The 25,206-nt window shown below is 46.6% G+C and overlaps 1 protein-coding gene across 1 annotated transcript in view; it reads left to right on the top strand.

Moving 5' to 3' along the window:
* The window catches only part of EPG5 (ectopic P-granules 5 autophagy tethering factor), a 582,198-nt gene that overhangs the window by 67,321 nt on the left and 489,671 nt on the right, over nt 1–25,206 (top strand). Inside the window, exon 3 of the mRNA XM_078674745.1 lies at nt 5,339–5,582. Coding sequence (XP_078530871.1) covers nt 5,339–5,582 — 244 coding nt within the window. The remainder of the gene's footprint in view (nt 1–5,338; nt 5,583–25,206) is intronic.

The raw sequence follows: 25,206 nt of genomic DNA, 5'->3' as shown, positions 1-25,206 counted from the left end.
GTGAGCAAAAAAAATACAATTCACATGAATTACCACAAATCTCTTGTTGCTGCACATTGGGTGGAGGCGCAACATAATTTGATTCAGAAACTATTCAACATTCTAGGAAATGTATTAATGCAGTGGAGGTGATCTTGAAATAATGTTGATGTTAAGAGAATACTATTCTCCAATACATTTGGACAGTTTACAGCCAGATAGTTTAAATAACAAGGTTGAACTAAGATCTTTTTTGCTATAAAAGTATAGGACAGCTGTGAGGGAGCTTGATAAGGAAGCACCATGGCAAAGAGACATAGAGACCTCTGTAAAAGAGTAGGGCTGGGTGTTTTTTTCCATTTGCTGAATAGCAGAGATGGATTTAGGTTAAAATTCCCATTTTCTGCTGGTTTTGCCCCTGCCCCTTGCCATTGAAAACAAGCATTTACAATGCAATGGTTTCGCCTTTGGAAACGTTTGAGCTATTGGCATTATAAATGACAAAATTTGTATTTATGTGTTGGTTTTGAAAACCGATAAATAAATGGCATTGTCATTTACATTGCCATTAGTCTAATCTCTCGCAAATGTGAGACCTATTGTACCCTACGGACGAGCTCAGCAGACAGCAATTACTAGTACACACACACACACACACACCCAGAGCCAGCCACACACACACCCAAAGCCAGCCACACACACACCCAGAGCCAGCCACACACACACCCAGAGCTAGCCACACACACACACACACATTTCTGCCTTGAGGGTGAATATGCAGTGCTGCAGAGGAGGCCACAGTGTGCAGTGCTGCAGAGGAGAAGACTGTGCAGTGCTGCAGAGGAGGCCACAATGTGCAGTGCTGCAGAGGAGGAGACAGTGTGCAGTGCTGCAGAGGAGGCCACTCTTGCTCTATTGTGCGCCATGAACACGGAGAGGAAGACATTTAGTTTCATCAAGTATAAACAGACGTTTATCAAGCGAGTTATTATGACGATAATTTATTTTAAAAAATAGGATGAAACAATTAAACAGATATTGACGGGTAGCGTATAAGTAAATTGGGTAATTTATTGCAATTGCTCTTGGACCAGTGAAGCCCACACGAAGCAATATCAACAAGGTGAAAGCAAGGTTAAAATCAATAACAGTTAAAAAAGGTTATCATCTTAAACTTTGCATCAGTGAATGGTTCGAAAGGAATGCAAGCTAGTAGACACCGTCCATTTTAGATGTGTTAGAACTTAAAGCACCTTGAAAGAACCGTCCATGTGGAGCTAGCCCCCAGGTTAGATAGACGCCCCCTGCCCACTACACTGGTGGCTCGCATTCATCCATCTCTTCCAGTGACTAGTTTATGTAAGAACAGCTCTGTAGGGTTGACTTGTTCCTTTGAGTGCTGTTTAAATTTGAAGAAAAAAAAAAACTGGCTGGCTCTGAGCTCTTGACAGAAAGACACCGGCCGTGGCCTGACGCCAGATTCGTCGAAGGACACGTCCCTGCGCTCGGGAGACTGCCTACACACCCTTCAGGTCTACTACGGATCAGTAAAACATGGCTTATCACCTGACTCGAAGTAACTACGTATGGGATAGTGCTGCTTGCCTTCTGAGACTGTTGCAATGGTTCAGTCTATGGCAATATCTTCCAAGCGCTGCGTATACAGCAACTTAGTAACAAATACGCACCTCTTGAAAAGTGATAGATTCCTAAGGCTGCCCCGAACTTGTAAATCCACGTTCTTTTGCGAATCCTCTTACCTAAGCAATGGAGGGCGTGAGATCCTCTTTGCGATGGCCAGGCTATCTGATTGGGCCATGGTAACAGACTCACTCTCCTAGCACACACTTGTAAATCCAAGTTCTTTTGCGAATCCTCTAACCTAAGCAATGGAGGGCGTGAGATCCTCCTTGCGATGGCCAGGCTATCTGATTGGGCCATGGTAACAGACTCACTCTCCTAGCACACACCAGCCTGGATGTTCTGTTTTTACCAAACCGCGTTTCCCTTCCCATTTCCCCGTTGTCATCTGGCTGAATCTTTACAGACTCAAAAGGCTAAGAGAAAAGCCGCTTCCAACTATTAGTGTCATGCTCCATCTCGTTCTGTACTCGAGACCTCTCACTCATCATGCTCTCCCTTACCTAAAAGTGCTAAACAGTTAAAAGTGGTCTGCGGGCACCCCCGCAGACCACTTAAACCTAACTTATCTAAGGTTACCAGATGACAGCCATCGAGAACACAGCTCCTGCCCTGGACTGTCTTACACAATGCATTCTGGGAGCAGTAGTCCTGGGCCCGTTCTACTGATCCAAACGAACCAACGCTCAGTGGTTGAACACTGTTTCGTTGGTGACAATGGGTCACCTGATAACGCCTCGTCAGGGGGTAGTACGTGCTATTTAAATGCCATCACGATTAAGACTGGCTGCCCTGGTGCGGACCCCGCCAACATGTCAGCCCTTTCCAGAACCCAAACGCTACCTGCCCACACCCCCTCCCAGCCCGGGTGTTACCTGGCGGCTGGCTCGGTCAGCGTGGTGGTGTCCAGGTAGTGGATCTTGTAGAACTCGAGCAGCGCCGGCAGGTTGTCGAACTCCTGGTCGCCGATCTTGAAGCGCCTCGAAGGCAGCAGCGAGTTGATGATGTAGTGGGAGACGCGCGAGTTCTCGGACACGGACAGCACATAGTCTCCGGTGCACGTGGACGAGTCCCGCACCAGGAAGACGCCGTGCCGCTGCCCCTGCAGCCGCGCCTGAGCCTCGTTGCGGGACACCGGCCCGAAGTACCAGCTCGAGCGGTCCGACGAGTCGTAGCGGGCCGAGGACATGGCTCGGCGTAGGTGGGCCCTGGGGCTGCGAAAGCAGTTTCACCGCGGGCCCGGGGCTCGCGCGCGATCCTCCTGACAGGGAACGCTGAGGCCTCCTCAGCCAAGGCGGGTGCGGTCCCCCATCCTCCGAGTACGGATAAGGAGCCCGAAAGTCTGGTGTTGTAGCTGGTTTGCAAGGCGCTTGCCGAGAGCTCCTTAACTGGGAGTCGGCGAGTCTACTTACCGCACTGACAGGGCAGGTCGTTCGCCTCCAACTACTACTACCGTTACCACAGTAAAAAAACAAGAGGGAAACGAATAACGGCTAAAGGAACAAAACACAGGCATGGGACCTGCTCAAATTATATAGCATTAGAAACTAATTTTACATTTCTTTGCGGCCAAATCCTTTGTAGTGTAATTATAAGACAGCCCAACTTTATTAGAAGGCATTAACACAATAAAGAGAGTTATGATGAAGGAAGGAACTTGCTATCGCCGTCATGGAATTGAGGTTTCCCGGGCCGGCAGCCAATCACAGCGCGGCCCGGGAAATGACGTCACGGGGGTGTCCCGGGCCGGCAGCCAATCACAGCGCGGCCCGGGACACACGGCAACAAGGGGCGGGGCTTAAAAAAAGACCCAGAAACGCCCCCGAATCGCGTTTTCACGAGAAAGCGTGATTGACAGCCTCTGTCTCCCAAAGGCTAGCCTCCATTCATGGAGCTAGCCAATGGGAGACAGAGGCGGAACCAAAGCCCATATGTAGGATCATGAGATTTCGCCGTGGGCGGAGCAACTGCTACGCAGTTACAATGCCCAGGGCGAAACCTAAAAAGGGGAATAGGTATAAAATGGCCCTTGTGCTCCTCGATCCTGTAATTTTAATTGTCCAGCCCCTAAAACAAAGGCAGGACAATGCCACAGCCTTTTCAATTACAGCTGGAAGAGAAACATAGGTAGCAAACCTCAGTCCCAAGACGCAGCTGTTAATTAAAATGGTGTTAGGGGTGGGACAAACTGGATTTGTCACCATGTTTCTTATCATTCACAAAACCTAATGCCAAATCCTATGACCCCCCCCACCCCCATTACCTTTAGTGTTTTAAGTAACATTTGTTTACCTTCGGGCCAGAGGCTGTAGTAAGATGACGTTATTTGGCATTATGTTTTTAAAATTATGCTTCTTATACATTAATCATGACACGAGAAATGTAATGCCTCAATTTTATCCTTTCTTGATATTTCGCCTATGGAGAACATTATGTGTTTGGTTTTACCCTGCAGACAGACTTTAAAATAGCGCTAATTTTCACTTTTTTAAAGTTTGCCTTAGTTTTCTTTCCAACCCCTTAAGAGATGGTATACGTCGATAGTTTCAGATGTATTGTTGGGAGAGGAAAAGAAAGACAAAGTAAAGAGCTAGATAGAGCAAGTAGAATATTGAACGCAAGTGGTGAGATTGTGAGAGAATAGTAAAGTAGCGATAGGGAGAGAGTGAGAGGCATGGTAATGAGAAAGGAAAAATATTGTGCTGGTGTTGAGAGATGTGTTAGCCAGCGAGAGCAGAGAGGGAGCAAGATAGGGAAAGAGAGATAGCATAGAAGGAGAACATTTACAGAATGTTGAAATTGAGACGGCTTAGAAAAGTAGTGAATGCTGTAGGGTATGAAAATGATGAAGTAGAGCTATATGTTAGCCACAGAGCTTAAGAAGAGAAAGGTAAAATGAATTGAGATAGAAAGGACCTTCTTATACCTGGTTCCTAAAGTCTGTAACGTACTGCCCATACCCCCCCCCCCCCCCCCCCAAGACATCCCCTTAGCCCCCTTAGAGTTGCCAGCTCAACCCTAGATTTCAGGCAATAACTGAAAACGTGGCTGGCCACATGGGTGTCAGGGCAGCAATCACCACCATTAACGTCAGGATACCCTCCCTGGTGAGATGTGCACTTTACAAATACACTTAGATCAACAGGGAAGGAGAGAGGATGAGAAGCAGTGCTTTAACTGGTCTGGTACTGAGTACTGGCACTTTTTCATTTTGAGAGGGAGGGTACCGGCACTTCGCAAGAGAAATGTAATACTTTAAATTGGAGAGTACCGCCACTTCTCAGAAACAAGCAGGTACTCTGGTACAGAGTACCTGCACTTTTATTTTTCCATTTCAAGCACTGATGAGAAGTGAACTAGGGGAGAAGGGGATGAGTTATAAAGAAGCTGAGCGGGATAGAGAGAGGTTTGAGGTAGAATAAATTGTTGTGAAGTAAAGCTAAGTAGGTAGAGCTATAAGAATGAAAGAGAGCAGGCATATGAGAAAGAGGTGAGGTAAAGATAGAGGAAGGTAGACAGGAGTACAGATATTCTCTTGAGGTAGTCAAAATGTTGTACTTTGGCTGCAAGGCATGCCTTTCTCAATTCCAGTTCAATTTATTTAGCTATACTGGTGTTCACCTACATCAAACCCTAAAGCAAATCAACAACATTCTGTTTTATATTGTTATTTAATCTGATTGTAAATGTTTAAAAGATTTTCTTTTATTTCTTCCAGGGTATTTGTTCAGACCAATCCAAAGTAACAGGATATCACCATTACAAGAAGGTTGAGATGAATGAGTCGGTGCTGGAGGACCTCAGGAAGTTGATGGAGCTGAAATCGGAACATTTGCATCAGATACTGGTCCTGCATGCCTACACCTCAGTATTGTCCCGCTTGCAGGTGGAATCCTACATTTACGGAATGCTGAGCAGCTCTCCGGCACTACGATCTGTTGCAATTCAACAGCAGAAACGAGGTAATGAGGTTTTCAGGTTCGAAATTTTGACACACCCAAAAAGCTTATGCTGCAGTTCACTAATTATGAGAATACACAGCAAAACTGTATTTAGAATGCATACCGTGTACCAATGGAAATAATTTATGGCTATTTAAAATAAAATAAATGTATTTGCTACTTAAAGTAAATAGAGTGTGATTTGTAAAACAATATCTGGTGTTTAGATTCCAGGAAACAATGCTTGTCTTTTGATTTGTTTCTGCTGTGTTGCTTTCTTTTTAGGTCTGGCTTGACATAGTAGTTGGCTGTGTGTACCTGTTGTTTTTAAAATATATTTCAGAATTTGGGTAATTTCTTTCAAATGACTGGCTCTTTGTGTGATCCCTCTTCCTCCACTGGTTTTTAGTCACCCCGAGGAGAATTTCTCTCTCATCGTCCTGCTTCCATGGTGTAACATTCCTTCTTTTCAGAATACTATAATAATACACAGGGGACTATTTTACTTCTGAAAAATATTCTCATTCATTAACTTTTTTTTAATCTATTGAATACTGCAAGCACTTTAAAGTTTTTGTTGAAATTTGAATATGAGTCTTACCTAAAGATAGCTTTCTTTAGTTTATACACCAGGATAGTCTAAATCTCAAAATACCTGTCTGTCCACTCCATGAGATCCTAACTACTGCTCTAACCACCGTGCTCGTAACCGTAGCTCATGGCAGTCCCGGCTTCTGCTCATCTTTTCCCCATCCCTTTTATTTCACTGATTATTTTCACTAATTGCTGTCTGTGTTGTACATTGAGCACTTATCCCTCAGTTTTTCCTCACTACTTATTGTGCACCTGCTACCTCTCTTTGTGTATGCCCTTTCATTGTCTCTAGCGGATTCCATTGCCCTGTGAGTCCTCGCCTTTGTAATGCACCCCCTGGCTCACATTTTTTCACGTGTCGGGTCATCTCTTGGGGAGAACTAGCCTTCTCTGTGAGTACTTCCTACCTCACGTGTCCACACCCCTCAATGAGACCTCGTTGTATGTCTTCATCCTATCCTTAAAGTATGCTCTCATGTCCTTGGTTTGGCATTATCCCTTTTTCACCTCAGGGTAATCCCATCTCCCAGAATACCCTTACCTACTACGTTTGTTCAAGCATTCAATGGGCCCTCACCCTCAGTCTGCATTCTCAGTCTCAATGTACCCTCTACTCTCCATTGTTTGCTCATACCCTCAATTTAGTTAGGTGTGTGTTCACACCTCACTCTTTCTTCACTTCTGCATTTGCCTTCACCCACTAATTAGTGGCCATAGCCAATTCAGTGAGATTTTGCTACAATGTGATCTCTGCCATCCATATGCCATCAGTGTGGCTTAACTCTCACTGTGTGCCATTATCTTCTTGGTGTGTTCTCAGATTTGGATGTGATCTCGCCACCTTCATGTGCCCTTGCTCCCTTGGTGCAACTTGAAACTCTGTGCTCCTCCATAATTTCAGTGATTTCTCACCCCTTGGCCCACTCATGCTGCCTTAGTGCAGTCTCTCAGTTGTCCTCATCCTTGTACCTTTATCCTCTCATTGTCCCATCACCTTTTGAGTGTACACTTCCTAAATATGCATTTTCTCTTATTACTGTATTCACCGTCCTTAGTGTATCACTATCTTCTGGTGTGCACCACCCTTGTTGTTTTCTTAGTTCCTCGGTGTGCCTTCACTTTATCTGTGTGCCCTCGTGCTCACAGTGTGCCCCCAGTCTTACACTGAGTCTTCAGCACGTCTGTGTTCACGTGCTTCTTCAATGGACCCTCATCGCATTCATGTCACCATATTCTCAGCCTTATTATGTCGGGTCTGAAAGTTAACATGCAGGTTTTCTTTCTAGCAAGAACCTCCTAGAGGTGAGAATAGCATTCCTGCCATTGTAGTTGTTTATTCAATTTGAGCCTTAATTCTTAATCACAGCTGGATCTCTCAACTCTGGTAAAGTAACAGAGAATGTATGCCTATGCTTATCAAAATCCAGTGTTAATCCAATATTTACTTACACCGTGTACCAAATCCTAGTCGATATCTATAGAAATGTCAATATTCTTGCTCCTAAATTAATGCAACCTGGAAGAATAATTTGTGTTAACAGAAATTGTGTTTGGTTTATGTGTATGTATGTGTTGGTATTCATAAAGCTTGATCCAAGTTTGGGAGCAAAGGAGCTCTGTGCAATGATGGGGAGCTTGCGAAGCTATTCAAATCATGTAATTTGCATATCAAGGGAGGAGATGTGAAGTCCATTCTCTGGGCAGTGCTTACACAAACTTTGTGCGATCTCCTGATTAGGAATGTTATTGCCTTTTGTGGAAGAAACAGCTGAGTGCATCTGCCAGGATTCAAATCTGTGTTTTACAGATTGCACACACATACACGTACAGCAGTGTCATCAGCAATATACTAACAAACAAGTGAAACACCAGTGTGAAACACTTTATTTGTTATTTTTCTATATTTAGTTGTATGGTATGGAGGCAATCCTTGTTCTTGCTTTACAAATGAGCAATGTGGAATCCAGTTACATTGCCCCTATGCCCCCAAAACAATGCCTTTCCCCTCTCTATGTTTACTCTCACCAAGTCAAGTCAAGTCTAGTTAGAAATTTGTATAGCGCGCTACTCACCCAGAGGGTCTCAAGGCGCTTAAGGGAGAGGGGTTCGCTACTGATCGAACAGCCAGGTTTTGAGTTGCTTTCTGAAGGAGAGGTGGTTCTGTGTAAGGCGGAGGTGGGTGGGCAGGGAGTTCCAGGTCTTGGCCGCTAAGTAGGAGAAGGATCTTCCTCCCATGGTGGCTCTTCGGATGCGTGGAATCGCGGCGAGGGATTAGTTGGACGATCGTAGTTGGCGGGTGGGGGTGTAGAAGGTCAGGCGAGTGTTGAGGTATTTGGGTCCTAGGTCGTGGAGGGCTTTGTGTGCGTGGGTGAGGAGACAGAACGTGATTCTTTTGTTGACGGGGAGCCAGTGCAGGTCTCCTAGGTGACCAGATATGTGGTTGTGGCGAGGTATATCTACGATGAGCCGAGCGGAGGCGTTCTGAATGCGTTGAAGTCTTTTCCGCAGTTTGGCTGTGGTTCCGGCATAGAGGGTGTTTCCGTAGTCTAGTCGGCTAGTGACGAGTGCTTGGGTGACCGACTTCCTTGTTTCGGTGGGGATTCATCGGAAGATCTAACGGAGCATGCGCAGGATGTTGAAACATGATGAAGAGACGGCGTTGACCTGTCTGGTAATTGAGAGGGAGGAGTCTAGGATGAAACCCAGTTTGCGAGCATGGTCCGTTGGTTTGGGTGCGTTGCCTAGGGCCGGGGCCACCATGAGTCGTCCCAGGCAGAGGGGGATGGTCCTAGGATGAGGACTTCCGTCTTGTCAGAGTTCAGTTTTAGGCGACTGTTCTTCATCCACTCGGCTACGTCTTTCATCCCTTCATGTAGGTTGGATTTGGCGGTGGTTGTGTCTTTGGTGAGGGAGAGGATCAGCTGGGTGTCGTCTGCGTAGGAGATGATGTTGAGGTTGTGTTGGCGTGCGATGGATGCGAGGGGACTCATGTAGACGTTGAAGAGGGTGGGGCTGAGCGATGATCCTTGTGGAACGCCGCCTATGACTTCGGTGGCCTCTGAACTGAAAGGGGGGAGGCGGACTCTCTGAGTTCTTCCGGCGAGGAACGAGATGATCCAATCCAATGCTTTGTCTTGTATCCCGACGTCCCTGAGGCGTTGTACAAGTGTATGGTGGCAGACCGCGTCGAACGCTGCGGAGAGGTCCAGGAGGATGAGGGCCGCTGTTTCCCCGTTGTCGAGCAGTGTTCGGATGTCGTCTGTGGCTGCGATGAGGGCGGTCTCGGTGCTGTGGTTGGCTCGGAAGCCGGACTGTGAGGGGTCGAGGGAACTGTTAGACTCAAGGAAGGCGGCGAGTTGGCTGTTTACGGTCTTCTCGATGACTTTGGCGGGGAACGGGAGGAGCGAGATGGGGCGGTAGTTCTTAAGTTCGGTGGGGTCAGCTGTAGGTTTTTTCAGGAGGGCGCTGAGCTCTGCATGTTTCCAGCTTTCTGGGAAGGCAGCGGTGTTGAAGGAGCAATTGATGATGTCCCAGAGTTGGGGTGCTATGACGGAGTCGGCCTTGTTGAAGATGTGATGGGGGCATGGGTCAGTTGGCGACCCGGAGTGGATGGAGTTCATCAAGCGGATGGTGTCTTCGGTGCTGATTGAGGTCCAGGCGCGGAGGGTGGTGGTGGGGGGCTTCGGTTCAGTGGTGAGGGGAGTGGGCTGGTCGCCGAAGCTGTTGTGTATGTCTGCGATCTTGCTGTGGAAGAACGAGGCTAGAGAGTCGCAGAGGTCTTGAGAGGGAGTGATGTCGTTGTTGCCGGCGTTGAGATTGGTGAGTTCTTTGACGATGTTGAAGAGTTCCTTGCTGTTGTGTGCGTTGTTGTCAAGTCGATCCTTGAATGCTGATTTCTTGGTGGTGCGGATTAGGTGGTGGTGTTTGCGGGTGGCGTTCTTGAGGGCGGTCATGTTGTCTGGGGTTGGGTTTCTTCGCTAGGCTTTTTCGAGGGTGCGGCAGTTCTTTTTGGAGTTTTTGAGGTCGTCGTTGAACCAGGAGGCTTTTTTGCTTCCAGTCTTGTTGGGATGGCTTTTCAAGGGTGCTAGTTCGTTAGCGCAGTGGGTGATCCACTGTGTGAGATTGATGGCTGCTTGATTTGGGTCTTTTGATGTGGCGGGAGGGTTTTGGTTCAGAGATGTGGTGAGCTGGTCGGTGGTAATTTTGTTCCAGCTTCTGTGGGGAACTTGTTGTGGGTGGTGGTGGGTCGTGGTCTTTCTGAAGCTAAAGTGGACGCAGCTGTGGTCTGTCCAGTGGAGTCTCGTGACGTGATTGAAGGAGATGTGCTTGCTGGAGGAGAAGATTGGGTCGAGCGTGTGTCCGGCGTAGTGGGTGGGGGTGTTCACCAGTTGTTTGAGTCCGAGATTGGCGAGGTTATCCAGCAGGGTGGTGGTGGTGTTGTTGTCGTTGTTATTTTCCAGGTGGAAGTTGAGGTCCCCTAGGAGAATGTAGTTATCGGAAGGGAGGGCGTGTGGGCTGACAAAGTCAACAATGTCTTCGCTGAATTGTGTGCGGGGTCCCGTGGGTCTGTACACGAGGGTGCCTCTGAGTGTGGTCTTGGGGTCGGTGTGTATCTGGAAGTGAAGGTTTTTGGCGGCAGCGAGGGTGTCGTCGGAGCTGGTCGTGATGCAGATGGTGTTCTTGTGGATGATGGCGATACCCCCTCCTGTTTGGTTGATACGGTCCCTTCGGATGATTTTGTAACCGCCCGGGATGGCTATGGCGATGTCGGGCGCTGATGAGGTGTTCATCCAGGTTTCCGTGAGAAAGGCGATGTCCGGCGAAGTGGTGTCGAGTAGGTTCCATAGTTCAATGGCGTGTCTGTGGACCGAGCGGGTGTTGAGCAGGATGCACTGCAGGTGGTTGATGTTGGAGCTCAGTTTGGCGTTTGTGGTTGTGGAGTGAGACTTGATGCTGCAGAACTTGCAAGATTGACAGGTGAAGGGTTCATGGGTACGTCCTGGGGCGGCTCGGCGGCAGTTGTGGAGGCGGCCGGTGTTGAGTGCAGTGAGGGTTGCGGCGTCGTAGGTTCGGCGGGGGGGAAGGCCTCTGCGGGAGCCAGGGGGTCTGGTGCTGGGCGCGGACCAGGCGTGGACGGGCGTAGACGGGCTTACCTTTGGCGCGCCTTCGGCGCGCATTGGGCGCTTCCGCTGCGCGTGAACGTTGCACGTATGCGTCTTTACCTTAAGTGGAGAGCGGAGGGGGGGGCGGAGCGAGGGAGGAGCAGCTGGGAGGCGGGAGCGGGGTGGCGAGTGGGGAGGGGATCGGTCGGCGATGCTGTAGGGAGCGGGGGTGGGGCCGCGGGGGAGCAGCGGCAGGGAGCGGGGTGGAGAGACGGGCTGGGACAACAAAATGGCACCAAACAACAAAAAAAAAATGCAGGGCGAGATCGGGGCCACAGTCTGGCACAGATACTTAATTAAAGCAGGGTCAATACGATAAAATGCACAATCTGGCACAAATACGATGCAGGCGAGACCGGGGGCACAGATACGATACCACAGGAAGCGGGCAGAGTCAATACGATATCAGAAAAGGAATTTAATTTTAGGGATTAAGGCAACGACGTTTGCACCACTATTTAAATGCCATGACTAAGTCCAACGTGAAGGTGCTAGGACCAGGAATGTAATCCCTATACAAACCCAACAAGGAAGATAGGGGAACCCTTCTTCCTTGACAAACTAGACTTTAAAAAAATGAACAGCACCCTCAAAGTAAGATACACAGTTTTTGACGAACGATGTCTCAGTATTTGTTAAGACACATATAACATTGTCATGCTTGTTTTCCCAATAAATATATACACAAAAAGACTTTAGATCTTCAATTTTCTTTCTTTTATTCAGTTTTTCATTTTCTTTTAAAACAATCGCTGATAGCCAAAGAGCCAACGCGTTTCGTCCGTTACCGGACTTCTTCAGGGCTGAATAGACGTATAGCATTAATCTTGTTGAAAGTCAGCAGAGTGAGTTTTACAGAGTCAAAGGCACTCTCAGTGTGTAATTGGTGGGGAGCTGGGTTCACTGCTGCAGTTGAGGTTTTTGGCCTCATGAGTGTAGGCACCTTTGTTGTCTGAGCCTAAGGCTGCTTAGTAGCATGAGTAAAATAGAAATAAGGCTCATGCAAATTGATTAATGACTATTGAAATACTTTATTGATGGTGACAAAGTCAACAGTGAATCATTTAATGGTGTTACATTGGTTTATCATGATACATTCCTGCTTTTTATTACTGGGATGGCAACCCTAAGTACACCTGGCGTTTGATAGCTACTCCCCATTATTTTGTCTGTAGTATATGTGGGGGTGTTGTGGTTTTCAGGTTCAGAGTTTGCTAGGGGTGTGAACCGTTAAAAGGGTGTTACCCTAAATTTCCACTTGCAAACGTGTATATGTTTTAGTATAGAGTAGTGTGTGCCTAATAAAGTAATTTTCCTTTTTCTAAGTGAAAGTCCTTAACGGACAATGATTTATTGTTGTTTATTGTGTACCTGCGGACTTTGGTACTAGCCCACATCACCTCTCCTGAGCTAAGCCTTTGACTGCTCTGTCTAGTTACTCTGTTAGAGTAAAGTGCTGCAACAGCTTACTTGGTTTCCAGTAGATGGTAGGTTGAAGACTTATTACGTGAGAAAGACCCGCATCCTTCCTAACTAATTAACCACGTTTGTACAAGCTGCATGGGATGATACAAAGTTTGCAAACGACACTCTCCATCTCTCTACCTCTCAGCACTCCACTCCCAGGGACAGTGCTCCTCACTCCATTACACATCACTCAATGCACCTTCCCTTGAAGAGTTCAACACACACACTAAACCTGAAGCTTCAGAGCCTTTCTACTCGGACATTACCTCCCACATCTGAATACTGTGTAAACACCCATCTTTCAAAATATGTTGCACACTCACCAGTCATATGTCCTAAACTGAATTAAAGATCATTATTTCCAACCAACCACAGAAGCAGTACATCTTTTCAAGTCATTGTCCCATCTTCTAAAGGTCATATCAGTACTGCCCTCTTGGACCATATTTATGTGGTCAGTAATAGAATTTACATATCAGCCCACAACCAAGACTGACCTGGATGCTACTTACTCACAGAAACCTGGGTCTCCTCATCCTCCATGCTACTACCCTACCATTGGGATACACAATTTTTCACTGATACAGCAAATAAACTGATGTTTGAGGGTGTTGTACAATGATCCCTTTGCATTCAAATTGAGTGATTTAATAAACGACTCATCGATCCAGTGCCACGTTGTGGTGATTACAAGCATGATACTTTCACATCTTCTACCAACCAAACAATTGAGGATATAGCACTGGTAGACTAATCTTCCCCTGCTGTTTAGAGCTGCCTGAAAAACTTCAAGTTCCACTGTGAAAAAGGCTAAGGCATCCACTCATCCGTCCTCAAATCCTTTCCGTTGTACAACAATCTCAATAAGTGCCCTTACCCTGGGACAAATTTTACCAATACTGGAAACTAATCTCTAATTTGATTGGTTAACATGTTTTGTCTGGCTAAAAATCCACCTGTTTTTTTATTTTCTTAGTTTGTGAGCTCATGCAATGCTGCGCTGAAAGCTTGGATTAGATCTAGTGGTCAGTGTCTGGGCAATAGATACATTTAAAAGGGAAACTAATATGGGCTTGATTAAGAATTTGATGAATGTGTCATTCACTAAAAAGTGGCAGATGTTTTATGTGTTGTATTTTGAGGGCCATTTATTTAACTCTGCAGACAGGACATCCATCCAGTTTTGGCAGAATCCCCACATCCTCTTAAATCTAAATAAGGCTATTAGTGTCTCAGTTGGTTACCCAGTCTGATATGGCGCAGTGAAATAACTGTTACTGCTGATGCATTGGTATTTAAAGTAGATCCTACTGGTTTACCTGCAAGGCTTACTTAACTGGTCTATATCTCAAAGATGGCCAATTGTGGTCACGATTACTGGTTGCCAACTAGATCAGTTTTGACTCGGATTTAGGATTAGGGCCAGATATCTATTGAACGATATGAGTAAAGAGATGGTTCACATTGTTCTAGAATCAAAGTATTTATTTGCGACAAACCAAATAGAACTTAAGTCTTAGGGTGATGAGTAAATGACTCTATGTCCCTGTCTGGATGGAAAGAGGCACACATGGGATCCCAAAAAGCCAGAGAAAGGATGGGTCTGTTGGGGAATGACTGCTCCCAATCCTGATATGTTGTCTAAAGCTCCCCTATCCTCCTGTTAATGGTGATGTCTTAATTTAGATCTGAGAAAGTGGCTGCACGCTTCTCTGGGTTCCTGGCTCTCTTACATCATAAGTAGTTATTCTGTGCAGGCTCCAGTGGTCTGGGCCTTGCTCTCCTCCTGATCAATGATCTGCTCCCCTCCACAACCGGCAGTACAGCTTTCTCTACTTTTAGGGTAGGTAGCAGCAGCTGTATTTCAAAGTCTTAGGTCTGATCCAGACTGTGATCGGGTATGGCACTATGCAGTCTTTTCTTTACAAATGTTTTTGTGGGACGGTACACAGAGCCCTTTTTAGGTCTCGGGCCTAGCGTCACACTGCATAAGCAGTGTGGGCGGAGCTCGGATTTAATGTTTTCCTACAGTGGGGCTTGAAACCGCCCCTCTTATCCATTGGCTGGCCTCGTAAACGGAGGCCAGCCATTGGAGGAGAGGGACGTCACTCCGTTCAAGACCCGTTTTTTGGGATTGAGGGGTGGGTTTTTTCGTTTCTTTCTGTTTACTTTCTCTCATCTTCCCATTGGCTGGAATTTAACATTCCAGCCAATAGGAAGAGGAGAGAACGAAAACACGCCCCTCAATCCCAAAAATGATGCTGGTTTCTCTGAGGCATTCCTGCCTCGCCTCAGAGAAAGATGGTGGTGTGCATGGCGTCCCCCGAGTCAGTATGTTTTCTCCCCTAGCTGGGAGCTGGTCCGCGGTGAGTGTTGCTCTCCCCCCCCTCTCCCGAGGCCGGGTTGCTCGACCTGCTTTGGCTGTGTGGGGGGGGCCAGCTCCTGGAGGGCTATGGCAGCGGCACCGCCCCCCCTTCTGGGCCAGCACTGCGCTGACCGAGTGGGTGCACAGAGGTGGTGGAGTACGGGATGCCCCTGAGCTGGTGGGGGGCAGCTCCCGCCCGGGAAGCGGGGAGAGTGGGCGGTTCCTCCGGGTGCCCCTTGGCTTGCTTTCCGCCCGCGCGTGCCTCCCACCGTCCGGGGGACTCGTCCGGGGAGTTCCTAGCGTTGCGAGTTAGGGGTGTCTCGGTAGACTACCGGGAGATAACGAGCCCCCCCTACTGACGGCAGCGAGGCCGGGTGTGTTCCTGGCTAGTGCTCATTGTGCATTAGGTATTCTTTTGGACGGACCGTGTCTCGTGGGACTGGTTTGTGGACGTCGTTGGGCAGAGGATGCCGTGGGGGGGAGGGTTATTAGCAGCGCACAACAGCGGGTCATGTGACCCGGACTTTACTAGGCCAGGCTGATGACCGAGTACCCCTGGTCCGCGGGTGGCGTGGTCGGGCTGGGTCGGGAGCGTCCTTTAGGACAGTGCTGTCGGTAGATTACGGGTGATAGTTCAGCAAGTGTAGCACGAGGTCTTTCTCGTCATGTTGGTGGACTCGCGCTCCATGCCGCGCGCAGGAGTATGCTTGTGTGGTTTATGTGATGAGTTTTTGGCTTTGGTTGGATTCGACAGCCAGCTTCACCATTGTTGTGGCAGGGTCGTGTTCATGGCCCGGTGAGGGGGGGGAGACGAGGGCCTGTGGGCTGGATTTTGCCCTCCGCCCTAATTCTGTAGGTTATTGAGTGCGGCGAGTTGCGGGGCGCTCCCCCCCCCAGGGGAAATAGTAGTTTGTCACTTTCCCCGCTGCGGGATAGATGGGCTACACGCCCTTGCTCGTGGTTCCAGGAGCAATGGGCGGGGCGCCTCGATGCGGGCACTGAGCGGAACGCCGGCTGCGACGCTGCTGGGAGTCTCTGCCAGTGCCGGGTGCTTCGGCGGCCAGTTTTGCTCATGCAGGTCGGGTGAGGTGTTCGGGACCGAGGTCATGTTTGTCGCTCCCAGCTAGGTTTGTTTGTTGTGATATCATTCTGGGCCTTTTCCGGTGATAGTTGAGGCCATGGTGTGTTGCTCAGCCCTCGCTGCTCGCTGCGTGTGGATTTTGTGCGGGTATCACCAGGGAAGCGCGTGCTCCTCAGCAGGGCTACTGATGGGTTCGACGGACCGCACAGCACAGCGCCTACTGCCTGTCGAGGAGATTCACTCCCCAGGGTCCCCTCGACTCTTCCACTGTTTTGGATTAATCATCGCCGGGGCATGTTATTTGGTGCTGCTTGGGATTATTCTGTCAGGATGTCGTACCCGTTGCTGGCTCCGGCTATACTCTTTTAGCATGCAGACACACGGTGGGCGTGTCTTGTTTTCACATCAATATGGTGCCCTCGGACTTCGCACCTGCAGGCAGGTTTGTCGTGCACCACGGCGTCTAAATAATTTCTTGTTTGGTGGCCTACCCTTAGATCGTGTCAGCGAGCATGGGTTAGGAGCGGGACACAGAACAGCTCTCTCATGGCGGTCAGTCAGCCGCCAACTTGAACAGACCGGCGGCCGGGAGGAACGGAGATCTGTAACTTTGGTAAGGTGGTGTACGTTGCTGAGGGTTGTAGACCGACAAATGGAGCTGGGCGGAACTACCTCACAATCACAGTACGAGGTTGCTTGGAGAGTTGAACACTTGTTGCTGACATCGGATGTCATGGGAAGACCACCCTTCTGAGGTCGGTCAGTTATCTTTAAATTGAGTAACAGTAACGCGGATTATTTATAGCGCTTAGAAGTGGCAAGAGCGCTGTTATTAAGTTTGTTGCTGTTAGTAGCACTCTCCGTTACAGGCAGGAACACTCCCAGTAACCACGGCCCCTCCAGGTGTGTGCAAAGGACAGGACGAGGGAACTGGACTGCGGGTTGCTCTCTCCAGGGCGATGCATGTCTTTGCCGGGCCTAGTATTAATTAAACAACCCCAGGGCTAGGGGCAAAGCTTTTCCTGTGGCTTTACATATTGATGAGCGAAGGGGTCAAAACAGAGAGAATGATGATCTGCACATGATCACACGATGCCGGTAGGGATTTTGGTACACGTGTGACTAGAGAGTGGGCCGCCTGTTTATACTGGTGACACTTGGGCGACTCAGCCACAGTTTGTTCTCATGGATTTTAACAGAAAGATCTCTAACACGTCCAAGATACACTTTCTTGCTGTTACAGCCCGTTACAAGCCTGCACACTTTTTGTATTGTTATGTGTACATTTACACATGCCTACTTCCTATATATATTTCAGAGTATACAAGTGGCTACACAGAGGCCAAAATGGAAAGTCCTTAGCCACACAGTCCTTTACATAAAACAAACTAACAGATAATTCTGACAATTCCCGATGTGTTTTTTGGCATAAACGTACTGACCCCCCTGCCACTGCCAAAATGCAATGTATTCCCTGTGCAGCTATAGCCCTTTTAAGTGTGATAAACAATTTCACCTTGCCATGCCCATTACAAAAGAACACAGGGCACAAAATATATAAATTGCCACCAGCGGTCCAAGAAAGTTTAAGAGAAACTTTAAAGAATGGTTAAGGATTTACTAAATTATTGGCTAAAAAAACACAACAAAAAACATGCCCCTTAAACCACGGGATTACCCAAAAACGTCACCATACATCATCATAGTTAATGCCATGCCCGTGCCATGGCCACCTGTTCATCCACCTTTTGCCACCTACATCTATCCACCCACCCATCATTCATCCACTCCCCTATTCATCCGTCTTCTCACTCTCTACTACTCTCTAGCACTCTCTACTCACTCTCTACTACTCAATACTACTCACTCTCTAATCACTCTCTACTAATCACTCTCTACTACTCACACTGAAAAAAAGTGTGACCTTACTCCAACCCTTTACTATTTGCCTAAAGGCACTAGTGAAAAAACATTCAAAATGCAATAGGTCTCATCTTTATTACACTTAAATCAACTCTGTTTGTAATCAGGTGGCTTTTTAGCTTTACTTTTATTAGTGTTTGTAAAACTTTCATGTACATAATATGCATAGATATGCATATATATATGCATATGTATGGGTATAAATATATAAACAGATATAAACATATATAAACATCTACATATCTATAAATACCAATATTAATGCATGCATACATATACATACATATGCATGGTATGTACATAAACGTTAAAAAAACACTAATGAAAGCAAAGCTAAAAGCGACCTAATTACAAACAGAATTGCTTAAGCTTAACTAAAGCTGAGACCATTGCATTGCAAATGCTTGTTTTAACTAGTTATGGACCCACCTTGACCTGTAATTAGTCATCTGCTTTATTGCTTGGCAAGCAAAGCACAGGTGCTAAATGTTAAAGTTATTTGCATTAGCAAAATTGGATCAGGTTCACCAAGCAAGGCTAGCCTCATTTATAAGGAATACCCCCTCTACAAAGATGGAATGGAAACTCGAGTACTGCCATCTACTGAATGGCATTTGCCATATGTTATGAAGATGTTCAGATAGATCCATGCTTCCTGTTTGACACCGGGCACAGTTCCCTGCTACCTTCCTCACCTCCCTTTGGCTGCCGTTCTGTTCCCTGTTCTCCCTCCCGCCGCCACAGCATACCATCCTGTGGCCGCCGGGTGGAGGGAGGAGGTGAAGACTACAACAACCGGCATCCTTTGCGGCCGCTGCCGCTGACTCCGCGCCTGGAGGCGCTCAAAAACTGACGATAGCCCCCGCGACGCGGGATCGCGCGCGGGACTAGCCGGGCTAAGCCCGGGCAAAGGGCGGGCCGTCCTAGGCCGAAGTAGGCCGGGCTGGGGCCCCCCTCTGACATTTGCGACGGGACATTGGACACCTGACCTGGAACGATCTGACTAAGGTGTAATCTCCATGTTTTGGGAATAAGCTCAAATCCTGAACACTGTTAAGTATTCTTAAGTAAAAAAACTCATTTTTATGTAAGGGCACTACGGTAGTTACTGTGAGCTTGAAAGAATACTGCGGTGATAATATTAAGTCCTGGTAAAAAATCAATGGTGGGAGGGTCTGTTCAAGGGACATTGGATCTATTCATAACACGGGCTGCAAGTGTTTTAGAACAGGAAATAGCCCTCACAGAATGTCGTCTATCCATAGAGCTTTTGTATAATAAGCGCTCGTCTCTGGCCCTCATCCAGCAATCTATTATTCCCCTGAATACATTCACAGATAGGGACTCTATGGGAGATATTGGCATCCCTCAACAACTATTAGAGCGTAGTGCTTCCACTAATATCAGCGGGGTGTCTGACATTGATGACTCGTACTTAGAACCCCCCATGATAACTAGTACCAATGTGGACACACACCCCAAGCCTACCACGAAGTCAAATGTACAAAACTCACCTGGTTTAGGGCAAATAAACAAAAGGAAACGTGGGGGAAATAGGCACAAGGGCAGGTGTGCCAAGACCCCAAAAACGGCTTTAATAGCCACAAGTCCCCCTAAGGGCTTGCAGGACAAAACCACTAATCCAAGTCACCTGCAATGTTCAGCTTCTCCCACTGATGTTCATTTAAAATTATTGGGAAACATTGAACATCTAATTAGATCTCTTACATTACCACTAACGAAGCGGGTAAAAAAATGAATGAATAGCTGGGGGGGTATAGAGGAGGTAATTACATCACATACCAGAATCTTACATGAATTCGCAGCCTACATAGCAAGCCCTATTTTCAGAGTGCCAATATCTTATGGGCAAAAAACTAATCAAGTAATCAGTAACGGCACTACATCTCAGTCACAGGCAAATAATCTGTCCCCCCCCCAAACCAACTAGTACACGCAAGAAAGATAGGGAAGTGAGGGATAGAGGACCAACAAACGCACAGAATACTATCCCAGATAGTAAATCCGGAAGAACCGTCGGATCCCAAGATAGGGGCGAACAAGGTATTTTTCATAGAATAGATTTGCCACCCGAATCAGCAGCCTATGTCACAATCCTCACTGGGGACCCCGAATTAACAGCTGGAAGGAAAGAAGGGCACCACAAACTTAAAAACAAGGTTGTCCATTGGCTTACAAATAATAGGCCCTTACCGCCCAATATAAGCGGGGAGATCCTGCACGTACGAAGACTGGGATGGGTGGGCCAGAGACCAAAAGACTTACCAGGGGACGTGGTTGCCGTAAACTTCAGGGATTGTAGGGCAACTGCGTATCTAAGGGACTGGTACCTGGAAAGTGGAGGGGGAGGAATATCCACTAAGGACTTAACATACTTCTACCCCCAGTATCAGATGACTAACGCACGAGAGCCAAGGAAATATGGCATAAGGGAAGTACGAGCCCCTGGCTTCAACATTTAACCATTTTTCCTTGTTGTCTGGACTTGACTGGGTGGATTGACGTACAAATGGAATATCCTACAACCGACTTGTGCCTAGAGGCAGTGATTCGCCAGTGGTCATCAAGGGAACATATGACAGGGCCAAAGAAATCCTCATGAAAGATAGAAGGGGGAAAAATGGGAATGGAAATGACCCTTATCCTACTATGACCCAAGCAGATAATGGGAGAGATTTAGATACAGACGTAAATTCTAGAGCAGAACACAGTTTAAATATAAAGTACACTGCACCCACAAGGACTAAAGCTATGTTCAGGAACATTCACACAGGGAGGCACGCACAGACAGACGAGTGCATTAGTAATAATAAATTTGCCCAATTATTGGTGTCCTGGAATATAGCAGGACTTAAGAACAAACTAGTGTCCCTGGACTGGTTAACTTTTATTGACAAGTATACGGTAATATTACTCCAGGAGACCTGGCAGACGGTACCCCAGTTTAGGCAGGGCTACTTGAACTTTTTCGTACCAGCAGTCCATACTAAAAGAGGCAGGCCTATGGGGGGCCTGACCACCTGGATTAAGCAGGATGATAGGTACACAACTAAACAAATAAATTCTAATTGCAATGATATCCTTATTGTAAAGCTACAATGTCCCGACTGTAGGGATTTACTTGTTTTCAATGTCTATGCCAGGGGCAAACCAGGAGGTAAACCCTCCGAGACAGTCACAAAGCTGGGCCAACATTTGGATACATATAATGGCAAGGTAAACTTATTGGTAGCAGGTGATTTTAACTGCTCTTTTGAGCCCTTGGATCAAAATAACATTGAACTTACCAAGGGAGAAGATCGCAGCTGGCAGATTCCTCAACTGACCATCCCCCCATCAAACGGTGGACTCAGGCTGCTCTTCAGCTCAAAGCCCAATGCCTTGAACAGGGCCTTAGGGCCGTAAATGGCAGGACAAAAACATACAAAGAGGGGAGACTTACATTTGATAATGGGGTGAGTACTAGTCGGATAGACTATATTTTAGTCAACCTAGAGTTCTGGTCATTCATCCATGATATGGCTATTATAAAAAGAATAGAGAGTGACCACAACCCCCTTAGTTTAGAGTTAGAATTATTTAAAGTAAAGATTGCTGTAGACAGTCCGATAATTATTGACATTTTCCCCACAAATGATACTAGGAGACTGAAATGGGCTGAGTGCCTTCTGAAACAGGAATATATAATTGAAATGGACAAACTAATAGCAAACGCAACCACAGAGCTTCAGGGATGTATATCTGATGGTGATCTTATGTCCAAGGTTGTTCCAATCCACACAACACTTTTTACAAGTCTTAGTAAATATTTTATTAAAGAGGTAACTGGCCCACAACGTAACAATAGAAAGCAGGCAGAATCTTGGTACGGTAAAAGTTGCAGGGCTGCATACAAATTACTTGCTGCAGCAGTAAGATTGAAGAACAGGGATCTAATACAAGACGCAAGACACAACTATAAAATTACCCAGCAGGAAGCTAAAAAATCCTGGGATGAAAAATATTGGGAAGAGCTATTTGATGCAAGCAAGTCGAGAAATATGGTAGGTTTCTGGGACTAGGTAAAATGGGGTAAGGGGTGTCACAAGGCCTACCCGCAAAATTCTGTCCCTCCTGAATCGTGGGTGTCGCATTTTAAGACTCAGTTTGCATGCCCTGATTGGGAAAAAGGGACAAGTTGTAATACCATCCTTAACGATGTAATTATTACTCCATTGCAATTCACCTTCAAAGAAGTTGAATATGCCTTAACTACTGTCCCTAAAGAGGAGAGCTCCAGGACCGGATATGATACCCGCGGATCTCTTTTTACATGGCAGAGAGGTCTGGGCACCGTATATACAGCTACTTGCCAATTCCATCGCTAAAGGCTCCCCAATTCCAGACATCTGGAAGGGAGCCGAAATTATCCCTATCTTTAAGAAAGGAGATCGTGCTGATCCCGGCAACTACAGGCCAATTAGCCTGATAGCCTGTATTCAGAAGGTGGTGGCTAGGCTCGTGCTGTTCAGGATCCAGAATTAGATAGACGTCGCCGAGGTTATGTCACCACTGCAAGCTGTCTTTCGCCCATTCACGAGTACCGTGGACCAGGTTTTTAGATTTGCTACTATTTATTGGAAGTGGGTAGTTCTTGGAGGAGGCACCCTATACGCAGCCTTTGTCGAGTTGAAATCGGCTTTCGACTTAGTGCCGCGCTCAAGGATGTGGAGAGTTCTTCAGGAGCAAGGCATGCCACCGGAACTCCTCGCTCTCTTAATTAAATTTCATGAAAACAATTTTGCGCAGGTCCGGTGGGGGGAGCAAGGCCAGACCACTGACAAATTTCCAACTCTGAGAGGAGTAAGACAAGGGTGTGTCTTGGCTCCGACATTGTTTACGTTGTACATTAACAGGGTTATTGATTATTATAAGGACTCATCTACAGATGCTCCCAAGTTAAATGGTGTCCCGATACCCCTGTTAATGTTTGCCGACGACACCTTTTAATTTCCAAAACACAACAAGGGCTCCAGAGAGCAATTGGGTGTTTTGAGGCTTTCTGTATAGACTATGGCTTAACCATCAACGTATCTAAAACAAAATTCATGGTCATGCACAGGCACAAGATTGTGAAAGGAAGGGCACTAATGAATGGAGAGCTCCTTGAGCAGACCCAATCTTTTAGCTATCTTGGAATTACTTTGGGGTCTCGACTGGAATGGAAACCCCATATGAATCACTTATCCACTAAACATGCACAGCTGGCAGGAGTGCTCTTAAGAGAACTACGATCCTCGGCTACACAACCAATAGCTCCAGCCCTAAAAATATACGATACTAAAATACGGGCTCTGTATTATACGGGGCAGAATTGTGGGGGCCATATAATATCTCGGCCCTGACAATTGCCCAAAATAAGTTCATGAGGGGCCTGACGAGTCTTCCCCCATCTACACCGCTGATACCCCTCTACTTAGATATGGGCTGTCAGAGAATTCAGGACGTTGCACGATTTAGACCGATTGCATACTGGCGGAGGATCTGGGTTACCCCAGAACTCTCTCATTATGCTCAGGCTCTATTAGAAACTAGAGACATGGACAAAGGAAGTAGAATACCTTGGTTCAGAGAAGTTAGGTTGATCTACAAGGCTATGGGTCTGGGGGACTTATGGGATAATCCATTACAAAATACTTTCCCATCACGCAAGACTCTAAAGGAGCTATACTGGGCCATGGTAATTCAAAGAGATTTCCAAAAGTGTTCTGTTCCTTCAACAACTAGGGATTTCTTGGAGCACAAACACATACCGGCCTACGAATCGTACTGGGATGTCATAACCATTCCTGAGGATAGGAAATTGTTTCACCAGTATAGGGTGGGAACTCTCCCAATTAACACATTCACTAGCAAATGGTCAACCAGTAATGGTGTTTTGTGCCCTTTCTGCACTACCCAACCCGAAAGCTTAGCTCACGTCCTCTTTATATGCCCTCCGTATAAATCTCCACGATCTAAGTGGCTTAGGCCAATATGCATTCAGAAAGGCATCAAAAGAGGAACAGAAGCGCTAAGGATTTTAAGAACAGACTGTTCCGAGAGCTTAGTAATCGCAGTGGCCAAATTTTTGAATTGGATGTGGGCAATTCGTAGGAATAAATTAAAATCAGTGAATACCCCACCAGTCTAATCCTGTTTTAAATTTTGATTGTCTAAATATTATTAATGTATTGTAAATTTTGTACTAATTCTAGTGTGTTTTAGTCCCAATATATAATATTTATGATTTTAATTGATGTGTACGGAACAATCAGTAGACGGATCAACTCAGTAGAACTTATAAGAACATCCTTTTGATCTTGCAGCATATAAGCTGAAATAATTATTCACACATTCTATCAATGTACTATGGAATTGATGCTGTGTTTTTATTCTTGTTTTTTTGTGTTCTTTTTAAATATGTTGTCTTTTATGACATGCAGTCGAAATAAAGACTTATTTGAATTTGATAGATCTTCCCATCAAAGCAGAGGTAGCTAGGATCTGTCCTAGGATCAGCTGCTGCCAACCACTACATTCTCATTGCCTGGCATGAGGAGCTTTAGCTACCCTAGATTATGGATAGGTGTACACTTTATTATTATTATTATTATTATTATTATTATTGCGTCTTATAAAGTGCACAGCTACCTCAAAGGGTTTCCTGATACTAGATCCAGGTAAAATGCCACCAAAAAGCAGCCTGTGCTAAAAGAGCAATGTCTTCAATCTCCTGCAAAACTCAGTAAGGGAAGAGCAGTTTCGTAATGTTTCAGACAGGTTATTCCATAGCTTTGGCCCAAGATAAGAGAAAGACTTGCCCCATTCATACTACATGAATTCTGGGCACCCTGTAGAGGCACTGGTTGGATGACCGGAGTGGCCGTGCAGGCAGTTAAGATATTGGCCACCATTTTGTCCACCTGCTTCTTTATGGTAAGTCTCGCATCCAGCTGAAAGTCAACATTCTTTACTTTGAATGACACATCTGGCAGCTTGCCCAAGTCCTCC

Source organism: Lissotriton helveticus, chromosome 2_1, assembly GCF_964261635.1.
Source record: "Lissotriton helveticus chromosome 2_1, aLisHel1.1, whole genome shotgun sequence".
Lineage (NCBI taxonomy): Eukaryota > Metazoa > Chordata > Amphibia > Caudata > Salamandridae > Lissotriton > Lissotriton helveticus.
Note: the sequence above shows the minus strand (reverse complement) of the source record. Positions and strands in the feature narration are given on the sequence as shown.